This window comes from Vombatus ursinus, unplaced genomic scaffold, assembly GCF_900497805.2.
Source record: "Vombatus ursinus unplaced genomic scaffold, bare-nosed wombat genome assembly UNPS02014793.1, whole genome shotgun sequence".
Lineage (NCBI taxonomy): Eukaryota > Metazoa > Chordata > Mammalia > Diprotodontia > Vombatidae > Vombatus > Vombatus ursinus.
The window spans coordinates 21,752,419-21,774,917 of record NW_020954571.1 but is presented as its reverse complement, the minus strand read 5'-3'; the positions used below and the strand labels follow the sequence as shown (position 1 = coordinate 21,774,917).

General features: G+C 32.8%; 1 protein-coding gene across 2 annotated transcripts in view; it reads right to left on the bottom strand.

Moving 5' to 3' along the window:
• TOX3 (TOX high mobility group box family member 3) overlaps window positions 1–22,499 on the bottom strand; it is a 127,807-nt gene that overhangs the window by 35,591 nt on the left and 69,717 nt on the right. The window contains exons 2-3 of one of the 2 annotated variants that reach the window (XM_027869677.1): window positions 7,272–7,337; window positions 3,128–3,382 (exon numbers count right to left, since the gene is read on the bottom strand). In XM_027869677.1, coding sequence (XP_027725478.1) covers window positions 3,128–3,382; window positions 7,272–7,337 — 321 coding nt within the window. The remainder of the gene's footprint in view (window positions 1–3,127; window positions 3,383–7,271; window positions 7,338–22,499) is intronic. The other variant, XM_027869678.1, reaches the window with a different exon arrangement.

The following is a 22,499-nucleotide window of genomic DNA, read 5'->3' as shown; positions in this document are numbered from 1 at the left end:
GAGAGAGAGAGAGAGAGAGAGAGAGAGAGAGAGAGAGAGAGAGAGAGATCTCTGAAACATAAGTTGTAGTTTTATAGAACTGCAATATTACATAGATTAAAATATTTTTCAGATGATTATCTAAAGTGACAATAATGGCCAGAGATAAAGATTTTTCAAGCAAAATATTACTATCAATTTGACTCCAAAATTTTGTTTTAAAATAAAAATATCTGCACTATAAATTAAAAATTGTTCTTTGATGTCATATAATCATTATCATTCAATTTCTCAGCTATTTAATATTAGAACAGTATTTGCATACTTTGCAATGTGAAAGCTAAGTACTGAGCTCTTTGTCTTTCTTTTTTTGGGGGCAGGAGGAGTGTTTCTGATTTCCATTTTGAAATATATAATAACATACATTAAAGAGAGACATACTGTGCTTGTTGCCAAAAATAATGAAGCTAATAAGTAATGTGAAAAACTGTCACTCATTTTAAAGAAAAACAATAAAACAGAAGGAAAGCTGGTTCAATACAATATAAATAAGCCTGTTTTCTTCTCATAAGAGAAAAAATTCATCATAGCAATACATTAATAGCCATATTCATTTAGATAATAAAGTTATTGCTCAAATATGGTATGGAATATCCAATCACATGTTCAGAAATCAAGTGCATGATGTAAGGCATTATTTATTATTTTACTGGTGGCCTTCCTAGGGGAAATATACAAGGAGGCTGCTATGGAGTATTATGATGTAGCTAGCCAACTCAGTACCCTAAGGGAGATATAGAAGAACCTTGACATAACCTATTTTTAACCATGCCTCTGGCGATTCTGCATTCAAGTTTATAGGTGAACATGTCAGGTAGTACATAGAACAAAGCCAATGACACACTGTATTCATCATAATTCTGTCCAAGTACATTTTATTTTTTCCAACATTTGTGATTTAAAATCCCAAGACATTTCTTCAAGGTGAAATTCTACTAGACTTTTCAACAAGATTAGTTTGTTTCAAGCTAAAATAAATATCATTCTGGTTCAGCAAAGCTTCAAAATGACCAATAAATTTGATGTGGTCCATACTGATACTGCCACAATAGTCTATACTTAGCTAAAGAACCTATACTTTTAAAAACAATGAAATAGTTCAAGTGCTTTCATGATTAGCAATATGTTGCCAATGAAGCATTGAAAATTGAGTACTATTCCAATACCAGGACATGAAAGCATTGTTCTTTAAGTGTATATGAATATCATAATTATTTTATGGCCCCATCTCTAGTTCTTTCCAATATAGTAAATTCAATTGACCATGAAATGAAATTTCATAGTCAAAATGCCTCCTTTACACTTTTTTATAGCAGTAATAAAGGTTTTATAGCTCTAAGGCAAGGTAATTCATCAGATGTTTAATTTAAAGACAGATTCTTACATTATTAATAAATATTTACCAGTTTAATAAAGTACACATTTTTAGCATAAATGACATAGTGCTTTAACTGTTTCCATAATTTAAATGAACAATACTGTATACATTTGAATAACGGGTGAACCGTGGTCAACTTACTCCCTTGGTGACTAAACACCCTTTTTGTTTTTATTATTCCACAAGAACAACATTGCAAGCCTGGTTGATGAGAAAGGAAGAACAAAAATTTCAATTTCATTGTCAGAGAACAAAATGTAAGTAATCCAAAGGAGATAATTATTTGTTGCCATAAGGAATTTTTATCACTACTTTAACAATTATCAGTCACGTTCTTTCTTCCTGCATCCTGTTAAACTCAAGCCTACAAAGATCATAATTCAAAAGAAATGATGATACAGCAATTCTTTTGGGGAAAACAGACATATTTCAGAAAGCACACTGAATCTGTACACATGAATAATCCACTACAAATTTCGCAATCACCTAGAATTATCCAGAGTTAACCAATAAACCAATAAGTATCACTGGCATAGTCCTGATGTTTCAAACCAAAAAAAAAAAAAAAAAGTAAAACAAGCAATAGGATCTGGGTTTTTTGTTAAATTAATACATTTGCTTCATTTTACCAAAAAAAGTTACCTAGCTATTAATCTGATTTTTCAATTTCTACTTACTACTATACCTGGCATAAATGCATTACATACAATTCTAGTGCAGGGGGAGGTGGGAGGATTTCAACTGAAGACTTTAATAAACTGAGTAGACTGACTCCAGTGATCACTAACCATAATTGCATACCAACAAAAATATATCAAAAAATTACTGCATTACTAATCAGACAGTTCTCTGGTGTCTCATTCAATGCCTATGATAAGACCTAAGACAATAAGGTAAATTTCACACAGTGACTGGCAATGAATTTTCCTCAGTTGCATGTTTGCAATTACTTTTCCTCTTTCACTTGTTACCTTTATCACAGCTCTATCTGCCATTTGAAGAAGGGCAAGCCCGGTTCTTTAAATATCAGAGTATAAAATGACTCTCGTAGAAAAATTAGCTAGCTAACTTAGTCCCTCCACTTTCCATAGTTACTTGAGCAGCAAACACCTATTCAAGCACAGCTACATATAAATCAAAAGACAGCAATTGCCTCTCCCTCCTCTCCCTTATCCCAACCCACCACCACTATTGGTAGAACAGGGTATATATAAGTTTCCAAGAGTTTCCAAATACTTTATCTCATTTGATCCTCACATCAATCTCTGAAAGCAAATACGTTTAGCCCAACTTTACAGATGAGGAAACATATTCAGAGAAATTAAATGCCATGCCCAAGGTCACATGACCACAAGTAAGAAAATAGCATTACAAGAAGTAAAATCCAAGTCTTTCAACTCATAATTTAGTCTTCTTTCCATCACACCAATGTAGTTTCTTAAAGAAGCATATATGAATTCCAATAAATACATGACCATTTGTCCCCAAAACATCTATTAATTATGCCAATTTTACCAGCTTTTCATCCTATTCAAATACAGTAAAATATGAAGTCACTAGTAAGAAAACCAGAGCTTCTAAGTTTAAGTAGTGCTACTAATGATTAGCCAAATCTCTGGAAAACATAAAAGAGTATATAACAACTTTGCAATCACTATAACAAGAATGTTATATTAATATCTATTATGTTTTTCAAAATGCAGTGCCTACCATATGCAATCCACTGCCATGGATTACACCATCCTGTTCCACGAGATTTCTTGATATTGTAATAGAAGGAAGATCCAAGCTTTGAGGAGGAAACTGAGGTGTAAATTCATTTCCTTGTGCAGGAAGTGGATCACTGAGGCCTTGAAAGGGTAACAGTACATCTGACATTCCCAAGGTAGGATCTGACTCTGGAGGAGGAGTAATTGGTGGGATTTCAAATTCTTCATCCCCAAGGCTTGGAGTATGGAATGTCTGCTGAAAGGAAACCAAAATCTTTTATATTGTAATAGTCTATGTATCTTCTGGACAGAGAAATAATTTTGAACTGAAACATATTCATATCTTGACTAAATATTTATTTCTCAAATGAAAACATCTTAAGCACAAATTTACATACATAAAGTTTTGCTGATCATTCTGATTAAAGATTTAAGTCTCATTATCATATGGTTTTAATGGAGTATCAGTATTAACAGTTTTTTAATGCGTACTTAATTAGCAACATCTGTCTTTGTTGTTAGTTGGAACATCAGCTACATTAGATTTGGCTATATAACAAATTGCCACTTTATTGATATGTTAGTGAAACAGCACAAACAGCTGACATTATTCTCATGCTTCATAAAATACTGACAATTTTGTAGTGCACATACAACATTAATCTAGCACTGAACATTACACATCTTTACTTTCTGGCACAACTTATAAGTCATGTGATATTATTATTATTTTTATTTCTTTGATGATATATCTCTAAGTATAATGGAAGCAGTCATTGCCGATAGCAAACAATTTTACACAAAGATTATCATGGGCTTTCGGTGAGTTTTTATGGTAGTTCTGAACAGTAAAACATTATACATGCATACATACACAGACATTAGTCAATAGGTTTTGATCACAATAATTTTTCCCAATTATCTTCAGCTTCTTGAAGACATTTTAACTATACTAATACTGTTTGCTTATTTGGCACTATGAGATTTTGTTTATATAAATTTTTCAGCCTCTGAAGAAATGTTATTTTCCTTTTTTAAAAATATAAAATTAGAGCCCATTTGATACATATATTAAGACTGCCATTGTAAGCTGGATTCATCATAAATCCTGAAGTGGAACTTAAAAAAAAAAACTAGAGGTCATTTTTTTTTATGGTTATTGCTTATTACTACCTCAAATTCAGTTATTTTTTGTCATTTACATTAACTGAAAGAGTGAGTCCATGAAAGTTAATTTGAATCTGTTATGAAAAGTAAAAGATCTCATTAGTTGTTGAAAATTGTCATCCTTCAAACCATTAATGATGATATAAATTAATAACCATTTGAGAGGATATAGAAACAAACAGGGGGAAAAAACCCTTTTCTTTCATATAGAACCTTTCAGCTGTCATTATTGGTCTCACACCAGAAATGATGAGGTCCCAAACTACTAGAAACTGCAGCAGGGCAATCTGACACTCCTTAGGCTCCATAGATGCAAAACAATGGAGTTTAATTCTACATCTGAAATCTGGAACAATATTAAAGATTTGTTTTTCTTTCTTCCTCATTCTAACAAACAAACAAGGATGTAAATTTTCTCACTGTGGTACCCTGAGTTCACAAACACAAAAGGATGGATTGGCCACAAAAGTGGTTGGCTAATGAACATAACCCTATGGCTGCATTTGCAGTTATTTTGGCACTAATGTGGTCTAGTAACAGATGCAACTGTAATTTGTGACTCATTTGCTACCCCATTACTGCTTAATGAAATCTAACATATCACATTAACAATACGGATAAACACTCATTCTTGATATGTGGCATTTGGCTGTTTTCATTACCACTGTAATTAACACTTGAAATATTATTTCAATAAATATTTAAGATGCTTTAAAAATAGTCAGGATAATCATGACATAGACACAAAACAAAAAGCAAATGTGCAAAATTCAAACTACAAAGTATTCTAATGCTTATAGTGCTGTTATCTACAGGGTATTTTCTATCAGAATGAAATTGGTTTCAAGCATCACAATTTACACTTTATAACATCCAAACCTAAAGTCTTAATGAATTAGCTGGCACTCATTAAAATGCTAAAACGAAATAATACACTTCTAATGCAGTAATTGCAAAATTAGGCACATGCTACATAATGCAGTGCATTAACATTTAGTTGCGTCACTTTTTTTTTTGGTTCAATAAAAGATAAGCAGTGAGATCACTATTGAAAGCCAGCTCTTGGTTTGTTGTTGTTGTTGTTTTTCCTATAACATTTATTGTGTAAGATAGTCATAATGTTCTAAATTTTTTTTAAAGAAATCTGGTACAGCTGTAAAAGGTAATACAGTGTCTTCTAAAATTATACTGCTTTTTAAAAAATATACATAATTTATTTTAATAACCTAATAAGAAAGAATAAAACCTTTGACACATGAAAAACATCACAAATTATAATTTAGAATTTACAAAATATCAATGACACTGACATCTATAATTGAGTTAGATTATATTTAACCTTAGAAAAATCAATAATATAAGTCACTGAATTAAGTGAAATTATAAAATAAAATAATGAGGCATAATGAGGAATGCAATGAATCATCAGCAAAACATCTTTTGGTTTTGAATAAAAGACTACAGTGGTCCTCTTCAGATTAAACTGGAGAGGGTTGATGTCACTTTTTAAAAAGTTATTAATTTTTCAATATTTATCATGTACATGTTAGAGTAGTAGGTATATGGTTAAATGCCATCTGTACTGAAAGGTTCAAAACATTTGTTCCTTTTGATAAAAATGCAAATCTGGAGAACTGTTGTATCAACATATAACAGCCAATGTCTGACACGGTGAATTATCACAGCTGGAATTAAATTGTCTCTGAACAGCTGCTGGCAACAGAGCTTTCATCAATGTTTGATTCAAATGTAGGGAAAAAATTCTACAGAATGAAACATCATGTTGTCCTTACAGATGGGGTTGGTGTTCATTATTACAAACAACACTGAAGCTCATGCCAAACAATATTCCCTTATCTAAGCAGTCTTCTTGGATACAGAGATGGTGGTCATTGTGAAAAATGATTAATTTACACTGGCTCTTAATTCTATTTCAAATTTATTATAACATATTCTCCAAGTTAATTTCTTCTATATCATTCACTTCACTATACCAATATCATTTATGAAACCATTAGTACTTTCAATCTCCAGGGTCAAGCTTCTTCAGTCTCCTATCTTTGAATATATTTGGAAGATGAAAACTTTCTATTACACAAATCACAAGAGGAAACATTCCATTTGGAACCATTTAACTTTCATTTTGCCCTGTTTTAAAATGAAAACTCCAACACATTCTAACCTTTCCTTTTTTTTTGTACTTCTCTCCCATTTCAAGGGATCAAATACTTTTGGAATGGCTCAAACAAAGCTTTCCTAAAGAGTGTGACTCTACAAAATACACACACACACACACACACACACACACGTATGTGCCTGTATATATACAGATATATCTGTATATGTGTACATGCATATGTGTGTGTATCTGTGTGTATATGCTGGTAGGAAGATGGGTGGAGAGATGGGAAATAAGAACATAGTTCACTGTACCTACACCCCCTATTAAACTGAAGTCCATTTACATTGTCATCACTGGTACAACTGGGCTTCAGCAATTCCTTCTCAGGGCTTACTCTTGAGCCCAGTTCTCAGAGCAAACTTAAGTGGCTCTACTCATACTATCACCTACCCAAATCATCCCCTACAAGCAGCTATAAACCCAGGGGGATTTCTCTCCATAGTTTCCCAGGCCATTTTAACCAAAATTAAATAATCTGTACAAATAAAACTCATAATATATTGAAAGTCTAATGTGGTTTTCAAGATGTGCACCTGTTCAGGTATAGTTGTATTTGTTGTGTTTTTGTTGTTTTCATCACTCAGGGTTTTTCACTTTTTTTAACCCTTTCTTGGCATGTGATGAGAGAACAGACTTGTGATTGCCTAAAAGAAATGAGTCAGGGTATTTTAATTCTTATTATGGTCATTCTGTTCTCTACTTCCCATTTCCCATATTTAATACTCATTGCAATTCCAGTTTTATTAAAATACATAAGCAAACAACAAAATATAAAGAGTATTTTTTAAAGACCTACCTCACTGGCAGCAAGGAAGGCATTATTTGCTTCAGCCATATTCATATAGTTGTTATTGTTTCCAAACTAAAAGAAAAATAAATTTCTCATGTTAGTATGCCACGTACTATACAGTTGTGGTTATTTGCTGAATGTTCAGGTGTTATTTTGGAAAATGCATTGGTATTATTATATAAAACCGTGCTTTACTGTGACCAAATGTGAAATATTAATGAGATTTCAAAGCACTAAATTTTTGGTTAGTTCCCACAGAGACTGAAGTATGGAGTTTACCTGACTGAAATGCATTCAACAATCATTTAGTCTTGCTCAGAGACTAGTAGTGAATGGAAGCTATTACAAACATTTGGCTAATTGGTCACCAGTGTACATTGTTTACTGAAATGGCATTTGTCAAATGCGAGAAAGAAAAGAAATTCCAAGTTCACTACCATGACACATTTCTAATATATGTTGGGATTTCACAGCTTACTTTTTAGGAACAGATGTCACCAGTATGAGGGCAAAAATATGAATTAAAGAAAATAAAATTTCATTCCCAGTACTCAGATTCTATTTTCCAATGAATGAGGTATGGCATGAATTGAAATAAATAAGAAGCCTGACAGAATCAGAAAACATCCCAATGCAATACTTAAACCTGTATCAATATCCATGAGAACTGTTGAAAACCTTAATATTTAATCCCCCAACACAGCATTATGGGCAAGAGTTTAAAAGAACAAGCTGAAATCTGTGAACACAGCATTAATTTTTTATTCACTGTCATAGCAGCTCATTCAAACTACCCTAAATAAGACCACAGTTAGCATTTCAATCATCAGCTCTTTATTTCTATGCGTTTGCTCTCAAAATGTAAAACTTGCATTTGAGTAGAAATGCTTCCAAATCCTAAGGAGACAATAAAGATTTTAGTTATTTTACATATTCTGATATTACATGAGATGGTAATTGTGAAAAACAAAAACATAGGAAAAAAAATGTACTAAGTGCTTTAAAAAATAATCTGCCTGTCCTTTCATGGCCTCAAAGTCAAAAATAGCTTTGGCCTTCAACTGATGAAATATATGCATCCCTCCTTATAAAAAATAGTATTTACTTTTAAATAAAAACTATAACTTACCTAGTAATTTAAAAGCCCCAAATTATTCACAGTAAAACCTAACTTCCAATATGCCAAAAAACATTAAAGGGGGATTTCTTAGTCCCTTGTCTTAAATGTATAGTAGAATTCAAGCACAGAAGCTGGATTGACATGATACACTTTATCGTGTCAATGATCAAGAACTCAGTAGGATTTACATGAAAGACTCTAATGGTTCCAGAGGAGTTGTTATGGTCTAGAGAGGCAAAAATCCACTCCTTAAAAAGACACCTTAATACACCCTTACACAATAGACCTAAATGACCCTGACAGAGCACCGAGTACCCAAATGAACTTGGATAAAATCATTAAGGAAATGTGAAAGTACATATTTATTAAGGTTAAAAAGAGATTTAAATAGTTTCTCTGATGGATGAAACATCAGATATATTTTTAACTTTTGCACAGCTTTAGGAAAATCGAGGAAACATGATTGTAAGTCATCAAATTTTTATGAATCAATAATCTTAGTGGAACAAAATTACTTCATTCTTAACTTTACTTTTTCCTATGTATGAAAATTGCAGCTTCAAGTGTATATTATATGTGAAGTTCTCATGTCAGTTCCCAATAGTAACTAGGCTTTCCTCAGCCTTTAACACAACTTTAACGTTATTTAAATGTAGGTTTTGTCTGTGAATTAGAAATCCATTTAAGGCAAACAGCTCATTATCAAAGAGCATTTTTAAGATTAAATTCACTTATTATCTAGTACTACCTACAACAACAAAGGAAAATAAAATGGCTATTATCCTAAGGACCTAAACAATTCAAAAAACAAATTAAGCTTAGAGTGAAATAAGAACTGGGTTAGAAATCCTCTTCTGAACAGTTAGTATGCGAATGTAATTACTGAAGAAACTACAGCTAATCAGCTGTGAATTGTATCCATTAATTAGTATTTGCCCTGGAGAAATGAGAAAAATCAGTAACAATGTTAACACTGCAATGCACTGATGAGTCCTGAAACATGGGGCCCTCACCATTTAGTCAAGCAGGTGGCTCCAATGGTCCAAGTAATTTAAAAAGCTCTCACCTGAAGTGCTGGCTTGAATTACAAAGCACTTCTTGCATATCTTTTGTATCTATATAAAGCTATAATTAATGGCTTTTAATTTAGAAACACTTTGTGATCAGCCGGGAACAGTTATAAATCATTCTAAATAGAAGTCTAGTTTCTAGTCTATTTTAGTAAAATATTTAATTTAGAATAGATGCTTCAAATGGTTTGTGCAAAGTAACTCGTTGCAGTCAATATCCTTTCCTATACTTAATGGGGCCTATTTTGTTCTACCTTTGTCTGAGCCATGAATTTTAGTCCTGAGGTCCAATTAATAAGGGCAATATGTTATGTAAATGTGTCTATGCATGTGGTCATTGATTTTACTTATTTCATTTAGTTGTCATTTTGAAATGTTATCTATGAATTCTATCCCACTTGTTTCTGAAAAACAAAACAAAACTAAACACCATGCATCCATTCAAGGAGAAAAATGGATCCTTTGGGGGAAAAACTATCACAATTAACAATATATTTTAGCTGCATCATGTATTTTTAATTTCTGATGGATAGTAAAATCTCTGAATATATTATATTACAAATATCAAACTTAACTTCAATGTCTCCTAGTGAAGAAATGTGTCCTAACATCCAATAATTCATTATATAATTTATTATTTATCTTTTAATATCCACAAACATGAAAAATTCACTTCTCACACACTTAGTTCAATTTTAAATCGCTGTAAAATTTATTTAAATATTTTTGGCCATAACACTAAGCCCTTTCCTGCCAATCTTCTTTAACTCTCCTGAAACCCTTCTTATGAAAAGCTAACCCAAAGGTTGCTTCAAATTAGATTTATGAAGAGGTGGCTGGCATTGCTATTTTTTGTAGATGTAAAATTTATGAGCTTTCTGAATGAAATACATGGAAAAACTGTAAGCTGTCAATTTCAAACCATCTTAATGGAGCCTATTTCCAGACTTTCTAGGTAGTAACCTTCACAAAATATTCCTTCTGAGATCCACTGGTCAACCTCTCTTAAGTTTTCTCATATAACTTTAAAAGTCAAAAAGTACTATTCCAAGTAAAAAGTAGATTAACATCAAGTAAAGCAGAATGTTCCCAACTATAAGAGGAATGCAAATTTCATTACAGTACAGATATATTAAATGAATTTTAATACCATCTTCCATATCACTTTTAATAACACGAAAAAGCCAACCTTTGTACAAACAGATCAATTCTTGTACTGCAGTCCTCCACTCATAAATCTTCAGTAGCTCCCTATTGTCCCCCAAGTAAAATTCAAACATTTCTGCCACAATAAGGTACTCTGACTTTTCAGGCTGATCTTTTATTACTTCCTTTCACTTATATTATTTTCCAATTAAATTGGTCTCTCTGTTACCTCAACACTTACCCACCTTTATGTTCAAGCTATTTCCATTTCCTAAAAGACTCTCTTTCCCTATCTTTACCTAATAACTACTAGTTCAATTTAAAATGTCACCTCCTCCAGAAGCATTCCCTGATAATAACCTTCCTTAGAATTTGCATGACACATTGTTTTGGAACCCTTGAATTCATTTATGTAACATTACTTGCTACAGTCGTTTGTTTGATCCTCATTAGACTGAGAAGCCCAATGAAGGCAATGAATATTTTTTTAGCAAAAAAAAAAATGTATCTCCTCTAGCACCTAGCACAGCACTTTTTACATACTATGCACTTATTGTTTACTAAATGAAGGAATAAGTGAATGATTCTGATACTTTTTTAAAGGCACACATCTGTAGTCACCTATTCTTTTCACTTTGATATGACCCAACAGACCAATTCCCCAAATATATTATCCCCAAGGACTTCATTATAAAACTAAACTAAATAAATCTGAACACCCCAACAAAAGCATCTCAATAATTCCATAGAACATTTTCCATTGTAGTTCAGTAGATTTGATTTTTCTGCTTGATCAATAACGACAGCTCTGGCAAATACAATGTCCGATAAGGACATCAATTAAGAATGAGCACCACGGGCTTTTAATGTTTTTTTTTTCTTCTAAATATCATCATGTTCATGGTCTATATGATTGAATGAAATGCCAAATGAAATTAATGGAGATTGCTAAGTGTAGCTAACTAGTAGTTAGAAAGTGGGGCAGGACAGCCAATAAGCCATAAGTAAAAGATGAGAAACTTGACTAATGCCTTTTCAACTTGTAGTCTAATTAACAGAATTTTCATGAAAATTATTTTGGTATTAATGTGAAGAAGTGGCAGGTTCTTATGCTTAAGTAACACTACCAAGAGCAAACCAAATGGTTTGCATGTATCAATGTATGTATGTATCGATTGTATGCAATATATGTATGTATTGATTTAATACTAATATTCCATAAAAACACAAACCCCTTTTGTGCTATATTTTAGCGGCAAAATAGTAAGAATAACATAGTATATCGTAAGACTGTTTTTTTAACACTGTTAATAGTGACATGTTATTATACAGATATTAATATTAGGGAATGAAGTTTTAAAGTCTTCTTCATATTAGTCCTGTGGATCTAATTAATAAAGGTGGTGAGGTAATGGCTGAGGTTTGAGGGCTCCTGAGGAAGGCTACTAAATTAGTGCTTTGTTGAATTAAAGTAATATGCAAAATGAGGGATTCAAAAATAAATGATACAAAACTCTGGTTAAAAATAAGTTCCAACTTATGTTAGGAGTGAGACACTGAAGTATTGTGGCTAAAACCAGCAATATTCAGAATGGAGGAAGAAATAGTCCTATTGCAATTCTACTCTGGTCATGTAACTAGAATATTGTGTCTAAATCTAAGTACCACATTTTTGTAAAGATATTAACAAGTTGGAAAAGATGCAGGGGCAGGGAATGGAGCAGTGAGAAGGGAGTAACCAGAATTGTGAAGTTCCTTAAACTTACTAGACCATACACAGATCAGTTTAAAGAACTTGGTGTGATTCTCTTGAGTTTAGAAATCAGACTAAGGGACAGTAAGATTATCATATTCAAATGAGACTGTCAAGTATCTAAAGGGTCTGGCATGTTAGAAGACTTGTTGTGCTTGAATTCAGAGGCCAGAACAACAAGTAATGGGCATAACATATGGGGAGAAATATTTAAGCTCAATATTGATAAGAATGACTAAACAATGGCAGGTAATAAAGTTTCCCATCACTCAAGTCCTTTATAAAGATGCTGTCGGGGATGTTTTAGAGGGGATTCAGGAAGGAGTTAGCCTAGATAAACTCTCAAGTTTCTCCTAACTCATAAGATTCTATGATTCTATAGTATAACATCCTCATTCAGGTATAATGTTAACTGTTTTTTTAAGAAAATAAAGTTTTAAAATGAAGTTTGCCTTACACTGATGAATGTGGAATATAGATTTGCAAGAATCCAACCTGACCCTTACAGCCACAATTCATAACTAATATTCAGATCAGATATGGAATGTAAGGATGTTGGAGTCCTTTCAAATGCATGGAAGATACAGTGGGCATACCTTTCCTCTGCTGGCACCACTGGGGCCCTAGCAAAAAATTCTTCTGCCTCCTAAGCACTTGCATAGTGAAGCATGGCTCAAAAGTCATGAAAGGAAAAAGAGCAGGATCCTTAAAGAGGAGGGAGAGATGGAAGGTTTCAATGGCTATGTGTTGAAACCACTGTAGTTAGCCCAAGTAAGAATGACAAGTTTTAATGTTGGAGTTTAAACAAGCACTGTGGAACCACATTAGCAACAACAATGTCTAAACATATGGATTCCACCCAAATATGGAGGCCTTTAGATTTATATGGTCTGGACACATTTGAGTGTGTGGAATTACATAACCATCTGGGCCGATTATGAGTGATATGAAAAAAATGCCTAAAAACTCACACATTTAAAATGAGAAAAACAAATATATATGCCATGGGATACTAAAGCTACTGGATCTTTCTTCCTCAATAGAAAAAGGAAAATGAAGGCAGTCTTTGTGAATAGGACAGCTTCAATTCATGACCAATATTAAAGAACTTGTGAATAAAGGACTAGACAAACATTCTATAACATTTACTCACAGAAGAAGAAAAAGGAAGCAAATTAGACTTGCAGAAAAAAATACCCACATCAGTGTGTTTTCTGGCATTCTCCTTTGCCTGAGTTTTCATCATCCACAAAAGATATTTATTGATATTTGGTTACAAATAAGGGGCACTGGGGATACAAAACAGGCTTGCAATTTAGGTCAACCGACAGGCCATATAAAAAAGAAGTAAATGACAATACAAGTTAACACCTGCTAAATGCAGAATTAAGTGTTACAGAGAATAAATACTCTAGGTGTTCAGAGGACAGAGGGATCTCTAAGGGCTGGGGTGAAAGGTAGATGGTAGAGGAAGGTATAGGGAGCTGAATATGGTAAATGGAACATGAGTTGTACATGGAAAATGATGGCACCATTGAAACAGGTCCATCAGGATGGAGAGTTGTTTTGAGCTGAACTGATGATCTTTGCTTCAGTTAGGTTGCATTTGACATAGTAGGATACAAAATCAAAGAATATTGGAGCTGGAAAGGAATCTGGAGATTGTCTAGTCTAAATTCTTCATTTTCCAGAGAAATTAGGTAACCTTCTCAAACATCTATTTATGTCCAGCAGACCATCTGAAGACATGGAACTTAAGCTAAGAAGTCAGTGGTTAGATCTGGGAGTGACCTGTAACAAGAATAATAGTGTAAATGTCACAAGCACAAATAAGGGAGAATGTATGAAGTATGAAGAACAGAAGGGAGAGGACTGAGACATGGTATACATTCACTGTGAAAGAGGTTGAAATAGTAAGTAGAGTCAGTGAAATAGATTCAGGTCTAATAAACAAATTGTTTTGAACTATGATGGAGTAACATCACAATAACTTTATTTTCCTTACCTTTCTTGGAAAGCAAAATGGTGATTTGATGTAGTATTATAAAAAGCTTTATTTTTGCTTAATAAGAATTTGCTTAATCAATCAATTTTAGAAGCAGCCTACCAGACAACTTAATTCAATCCAGTTAATTACTCTAACGGTCTGCCAGCCATTTATTTTTCAGTGCACATGACCATGATCAGCTCAGCTCCAACAGAAGCGTTCTTATAAAATCTTATGATATTAAGATATTATGATATTAAGGTATTATTAATATCAGTACACAATCAATAATGGCTTCTGTGCAAGAAGTAGAGGAAAAGACACAACCAAAGACATGTATGACTGGAAAAGGAAGTGGGATTAGATCAAAGAATAACAGTCTAGACTGCCCAAATGTTATACTGATAACCACAAAAGTTAAAAAGATCTATAGGAAATTATCCATCACATTGGGTAGATCCTCCATGGAGGATCTATGAAAAAATATGTACAAGAATCACATAGAGTAAAAAGCCATGGAAGACAATCATACTAGTGGAAGGAGTACCCAAATGAATCGACTTAAGTATTATTGTCCTCCAGGAAAAACACACACAAAAATCATATCCCCAAATTATATTTGTATTGTCTTGCTTTTCACTCTTAGTTACATCAACTAAAACTAAGAAAATAAAGTCAAGAACAATTGGACCTGAAGATGCAAAATAAATCCAGATTCAGGGTAGCAGTTTTAAATACTCAGCAGTCAATTTAAAAAGATATTTCCAAAAAAAGAAAGACTCTTCAAAAATGTAAAAGAAAAAGAAGTATTATTATAGGAGAAAAGTCAACTGAGACACTAGCAGCTACTGACCTATAAGCATTTCTAATCTCTAGAAAATATTTATGACAACTATTCACAAGTGAAGAGCATCCTTGATAAAAATGTGAACAGGCAGATTATCAAGGATTATTTTTTTATAAAAATTCTATAAAATGGCACTTATCTTCACAGTCACGAAACTGACTCAGATGAATGGAGTATTAAAGTTTGTTATTTTTCATTGATTTTTTAAAAGGCATTTCATTCAACAAAGTAAAACATGACATAAAAGATGCTTCTCCAAGATTTTCGTGCATCTGTTAAAATCATGCAAGATTCCTTGATAGATCTAACTGACATAACTTTGTTTAAAAATCCTTAAAGAATCAACAATAAACGGGACATAAACATAAGCTCAAGAAAGGTATTTTCTAACACCATGGAGGATTCCTCTACAACACTGAAAAAAAGGGATGGGGTTTTCTGGGTATTCTGAGCTATATGTTTTATATATATGACTTTGACAAGGAATGGAATTCTCAGGTACCAATGCAATGATCATTAACTGCTCAGAAGAGATAGCACACCAATATTCACAAGACAATCCAAGTGGCAAAATTCCATATATTTCATTTCCAAGATTATGAAATACAGTTGGAAGGGTAATTCATTGAGCTAATTTATTAGTACTTGTTATCTTGGATAGGCTCTTAAATGGAGAATTAACTGGAACCCATAGAATAAGAGAAGGACAGTTAGATAGCATCTGGGAAATTTTGCGACACAACTTTCAATAATCACAAGCTGCTCACTGCCATAAAAGCCCTTACTATTTTTCTTTTGAAGACATGTGACTGTATATCACAAGAAAGCGATGCTTTAAGAAGAATCAAAATTGTAGGTGACCCAAAGAATAGTGAGAAAATCCCTGGTAAGTATGAGAAGTTGAAACATACTGACAATGATGATTTATGTTTAAGAAGCAGTATAAAAATCAGCACCATCAAAAATATGTGTGACCAGAAAAGGAAGTAAGTCATGTTAGCAGTAGTAAGGGACAATAGCACTTATTTGTGCTTAAAAAACACTCTAAAATCATAAATATAGAAGAATCCTTTTAAAAATAAGATTAAAAATATGTATCTAAAACCAAAAGTTAACATTATTTGCAATGTAGAAATAGTAGAAACTTTCCCAATAACTGCAATGGTAAAATAAAACTGCCTCCTCTCTGCATTATAATTTGACATAGTTCTAGAAATGCTAGCAAAAGCAACAAAATGAGAAAAATTAGAGGCATAAATATCAGCAAGATGACAGAAAATGAGCCTTGAAATCAGGAAGGTTTGAAAAAATCTTGCCTCTGACACAAACTGATCCTATGGATTCTGAGCATGTCATTTAACCTCTCTTCCTCCATGAAAGATCTATGGAAAGATGTGGAAAAGAATCACACTGGGTGAAAAGCTACAAATGACAACTGCAAACCTTACAGAGGAGATGTGGCCACCTAGCTAGAGTTTCCTCACTGGAGGTTTCCTAGCCAATGAGATCACAGGTCCAATTTAAAAATACAGAAATATAGATAGACATACATACATGTAATTTGCAAAGAGGGAACAAATTTACCCCTATTGCAGATGACACAATGGTTTACATAGAAAAGTTCCATGGGAGCACCCTTCTCCTTTGTTTTCCATTCATTCCCTCTCCTATACCACCTAGAGACCCAAGTGGATGTCCAAGTGCTCTGACTTACCAGAGCTAACTGGAGTGACAAGATAATAAGAGCTAAGTTTCAGTTCATACCAGCTTGATGAGCTGTGAGTCACAAGTTCTAATCCTTCTCATGAGAAGAAGAGAACCACCAGAACTTATTATATTCCCTACCACTAAATCATTGTGTCCTCTGGATTGTAACTTACCATCTGCCCTGCCTCAAGATCTCCAGTCATTTGGTGTGCTGACACACCTTAATGACCCATGGGTCTTTTCATTCACCTTGTAATACTTCTAGGCCTTTCCATCTGCACTGCAGCTAAATTCTATTCTATATTGTTCCCCTCTCTTTTTAGTTGTTGTTTGTTGTTGTTTGTATCATTTATCAGTCATGTCCAACTCTTCAAGGCCCTCTTTGGGGTTTTCTTGGCAAAGATACTGGAATGATTTTCCATTTCCTTCTCTACCTCATTATACAGATGAAAAAATTGAGGTAAATAGGACTTGCCTGGAGTCACACAATTAGTAAGTGTCAGAGACCAAGTTTGAATTCAGGAAGATTAGTCTTATTGACTCCAGGCCTGGTATTCTAACCACTGAACAACCTAACTCTAGCTGTACCCCCCCCCATTAGGATGTAAGCTCCTTGAGAGTAGATAATGTCTTGATCTTTTTTTTATCTCCAGTATTTAGCACATTGCTTGGCATATAGTAAGCACTTAATAATTTATTTAAAATTCATTCATAGAAAACCCCAGAGAATAGCAAAGAAATTGAGATGATTGAGACATCTTCAGTAAAGTAATAGAATCCAAAATAAATCCACAAAAATCAGCAGCATTTCCATATTGTAACAACAAAACCCAGGAAAAATAGAGAAATCTGATTCAAAATAATTACAAAGGATATAAAATATCTGGTAGTCAACCTACCAAGACACAATCAATAAAAGCTATCAATAAGCATTTATTTACTTACTTTATACCAAGCACTACTCTGAAAATACAAAGAAAAAAAGAGAAAGTCCCTATTATAATCTTTTTTTTTATAATTAAGGAGATTATAAGAAGATATCTTTTACAAACTTGTCTGGGGAGAATTCTGGAGCAAGTAAGGAAGAGAGAAGAGAGAAAACAGACAATTCTGAGTAAATTTTTAAAAGCTTTTGCAGCAATAAAGTCAATGTAACTAGAACAAGAAGAAAAAAACATCAATGGTGTGGAGGCAGGAAGGGGACTTGTTTCATTAGAAGATGGGACTCAAAGGTCTACAATTCTTTCTTGCTTTAAATGAATGATCCTATGATCTCTGAAAAAGTCCAACATCTTAAGTATATAAGGTATTAAAACAATTATGTAAGATTATAAGCCAGTCAGTATTATTGTGTTGTAAGAAATTATGAATGAAGAATTCAGAGAAGTATGGAAAGGATTTGTATGAAATGATGTAGTATAATGTAAGTAGAACCAGAAAAACTACATAAGGCCACAACAGTGTAATCAAAAACTCCAAAAGCAAAACTGAACATTATGTAATTGCAAAATCTTGGCCCTGACAAGGAGGCAAGAGATCAAGTAAACAAACATTTATTAAATGCCTACTATGTACCATGCACTCTACTAGATCATGGCATTCTCTTGTTCAGGATGCTCTAGTGACTCCCTATAACCTCTATGATCAAATACGAACTCTTTTGCTGGCATTTAAAAATCTGGTTCCTGATATTCCCCTTTTCTTATTGTATGGTCCAGCTAAAGTGTTCTTAGACATGACACCCCATCTTCCATCTTTGTGCCTTTTCACAGGCTGCTTCAGTTGCCTGAAATGTACTCCCTCCTCACAATTCCCTAGCTTTCGGCATGTCACTATGGTAGCCGTGTGAAAGCTGGATTGAAGAGGACAAAAAGACAGAGGGAGACTATGTAGGCTAAGGCAGTCAAGAGGTGACAAGACTTGAACTAAGGTGGTGACTATGTAAGTGAAAAAAATAGGGAAAGGAGATGACAACAGATATGTGGTGAAAGTATAATCCTTAAGTATTGGAAAACTAACTGAATACGCAAAAATACACTTCCGTTTTCCCTTTGGAAAAACAGGAGACAATGGGTATGAAAAGTTACTTATACTTCTGATCTTGGTCACTTTGTCAGATAGTTTTGCTTAATTGTTTTATGTTTGTTTAGGTTTTTTCCCCCTTTGCAAGAGAAGGTTCAATGGTTAACATTTAGATCATTCAGAAATAATGGTGGTATAAAAAAAGAAAGAGTACAAATAGAAACAAAATTTTAAAATAGGAGAGACATCAAACAGATACTTAAATATTGTACTGGTATCCATGAGGTATTAAAATATACAGAGGAAGACTTCACTAGAGCATAGTGTATAGAACTTCTATGGAAGGTTTCTGAAAAGACACGGACAAGAACCACACAGGATAAGAAGTTATCTATGGGTAACAATATCCCCTGATGGGAGGAACACACACTTAGATGAGATTACATATCCATTAGGGAAAAGAGTTGCAATTGAATCATTCAAAACTCTAGATAATTTCCTCTGAATCAAACTTCTAAGGTCTGTAATTCTGTGACTCATTCTCAATTCATACACTCTAGTAAATTGGTCTTTTATTAGATTTTTTTTCTTACAGCTTCATTACTTCATTATATGATGCTGCAAATGTAAAAAAGAATTTTTATAAGTAAAACACATTAAATATTTTAAAAGTAAAAACATTTGCAAATGTGTACCTTTCAACAAGTTAAAGTTTATTTTCATAGCAACTAAATTGTACTAACCAAAAGAAAAAAAAATCCAGCTTAGACACAAATTCTTATTTCAAACATTCTATGTAATTTGCAAGTCTTTGGTAAGAAGTCTAGGCAAAGGAGGCTAATAACTGAATCAATGTTTTCCTAACTTGTATTTGACTCTAAAAGAGATATAAAATAAAACAATATTCCACTGTTATTTTAAAAAATGCACACATTCAGTGTCTGGTAAAGATTATTTTAGGTATGAATGCTGAAGATTAATATTGCTGGATTGTTACTTCTTTCCAATTCAAACAAGATTATCCTCACAGTTTTTTGTTTTATGTGTGTATTTGTGTGTATATTTACTACACTCAGGGAAATTCATACAAGCACCACCTTCTATTTTAAAGAACCTTTGCTGATACTCCCCAGATTCTGGAAAGCTATCCTCCCCCAAACCCACCTCCACCCTCACCCTAACCCCCACCCCCACAAAAAAGTTACTTCATTTTTTAAATGTATGTATACACCTATGTAAGTATATCCTTCCCCCCCTTCAGAATGTAAGCTCCTTGAAGGCAATGATTATTTTTTTTCTTTTTGTCTTTTTTAACCTCAACATCTATCATAGAGACAATCACATAATAGAGACTTAATAAATACCTACTGATTGACTGATACCGGTTGGTATAAAACCATTGAATTTTTAAAATATATCCTACATTCTAATATAAAAAATCATAATTGTGACCTTTTTTAAAAATACCAACAAAAAACACTAAATTTTGCCAGAAATAGTACATCTTGTTCCTTCTTGAATCTCATCTTCAAAAGACCAAATGCTAAATGCCGTTATGACCTAAGCCCAATGACAAAAGCATTCAATGTAAAGATTATTATTTAAACCTAAGAGGATGGCATTTCTGTTGTGTGTCATAATGCCTATCAACTTACATCCATCATTTTTCAGCCCTGAGGCACTGTGCTGGCATCATTTTGCCAACACTGTGGCAAAAATTAAACACTTAAATGACTTGATTCAAATTTTATGAGAAATACGTAACAATGGGAACTGTTCTGGATATATAAACATGTCAAGGAGAAAACTCTAAAGAATTTTTGCTCATACTAAAAAATACCTTGATTACATACATTTTTCTGTGACTTTATGATTATTTAAATCCCAGAGGGACAACTTTTCACTAGATGGGTAATATTATATCTTTCATTTGTTCTCTGTATTTTACCAGTAATACTTGTTTATTTATCCTAAGTCTTGTAACAAAAAAGGGCTCACATGAGATTCAAGATTCCTGATTAAATGCTGGGGTAGGACACAATGATACTATATTATTTCAAGTCAATTGCTCCAAAATCTATAACCTAAAACCATACAATTTAATATTCACTTTAAATGATTTCCTCAAAGCCCTTATATTTTAATTTGTTTGACTGTAGTATTAATGGTATATTATACATGCGCATATAGTCCCTTAAAAATGTGAAAATATAACCTTTATTTTAAAATATCTAATCCAGTCCTATTAAGATGTTAATGTTAATTGAGATTATAGTTCAAATTTGTTCTATAATTTATATAAAATAATAATTACATTAACTTTCTAGAGTATTACTAGAATTTTATTCTTAGGATATGAGGAAATTGTTGTATATATCCACATTCAAAATTACCTTCAAATTTTCTTACAAGAATTTTTAGAAGATGTGATTAAACTATAATTGGTCTATAAGCAGGTCTTCTTAGAATTTTATATCAAATTTTATTCGATTCAGCAAAAACTGAGTTCCATCCCATTAATGTGACTTAACTTCATAAAGACAAATTATGTCATTTTAAATTCAAAACTTACAGAAAGGGACATAGTAAAGATATAAAAATATTATAATAATCATAATGGAATGTTACTCAGGGCATGTTAAACTAAATATAGCATATAAATACCATCTTAAAGCACATTGATTCTATTGACATAGGTCTCAGAACAAACGCTCTCCATTTTTGAAGAAATGATGCTTATTAAAAGCCAAAGAAAATTCAAGTCACATGGTTTTATACTAAAGAGATACTGCATTATTTAAAACTGCAGTTGTACAAAGTAAGTCTATTACCAAATCAAATTTTTTAAGAGAAAGTTAATATCTATTTGGTTACAAGGTATAGGGGGAGCTTTTCTCCTGATTCTTATATGTGAGAAAAAAAAATACATAGCAACTAGGAAAAAATAACCACACTGTAAAGTGTAAGTTTCTGACAAAATTCTCTATTTATGTTAATTATGGTTTAAAAAAAGTTAGTTGTATGGATACATTTTTGTAAAATTATAGCTGCCTTCCCATCAAGATTAATATGAAAAAATCAATCTCTTACACTGGCACCCTTGGGGGAATGAAAAAATTCCATAAGGGATAGAATCTAGCATGATGGACAGAGGCCATTGAGCTCTACATATTATGGTTTAGATATTGCTCTCTAGCTAAAATTTAAGTAGACTACTATATCAATTCCTTGAAAAAGTTCATTTTCTTCCCATACCCTTTTACTTTCATGTTTAAATGACTATAACAAGATTTAAAGGATGTAAGGCTAAAAGCAAGTTCCTAATGCAAAACAGAAAAACGAAATATCAAAAGAGAAGGTTCTTACTATAATAAAATTTCTCCATGCAGAAAATAGAAACAGAAAATTCAAGAGGTAACAGGAGAATATTCTATATTCTGTTAAGTCCAAAGATTCATGCTCTCCTCCCTATGGAGGCAAACAAAAATAGAAGAGTCGGTCAACAAGCATTTATTAAATGCTGACTATGTGCCATGGAAAGAGAAAGAAAGAAAGAAAGAAAGAAAGAAAGAAAGAAAGAAA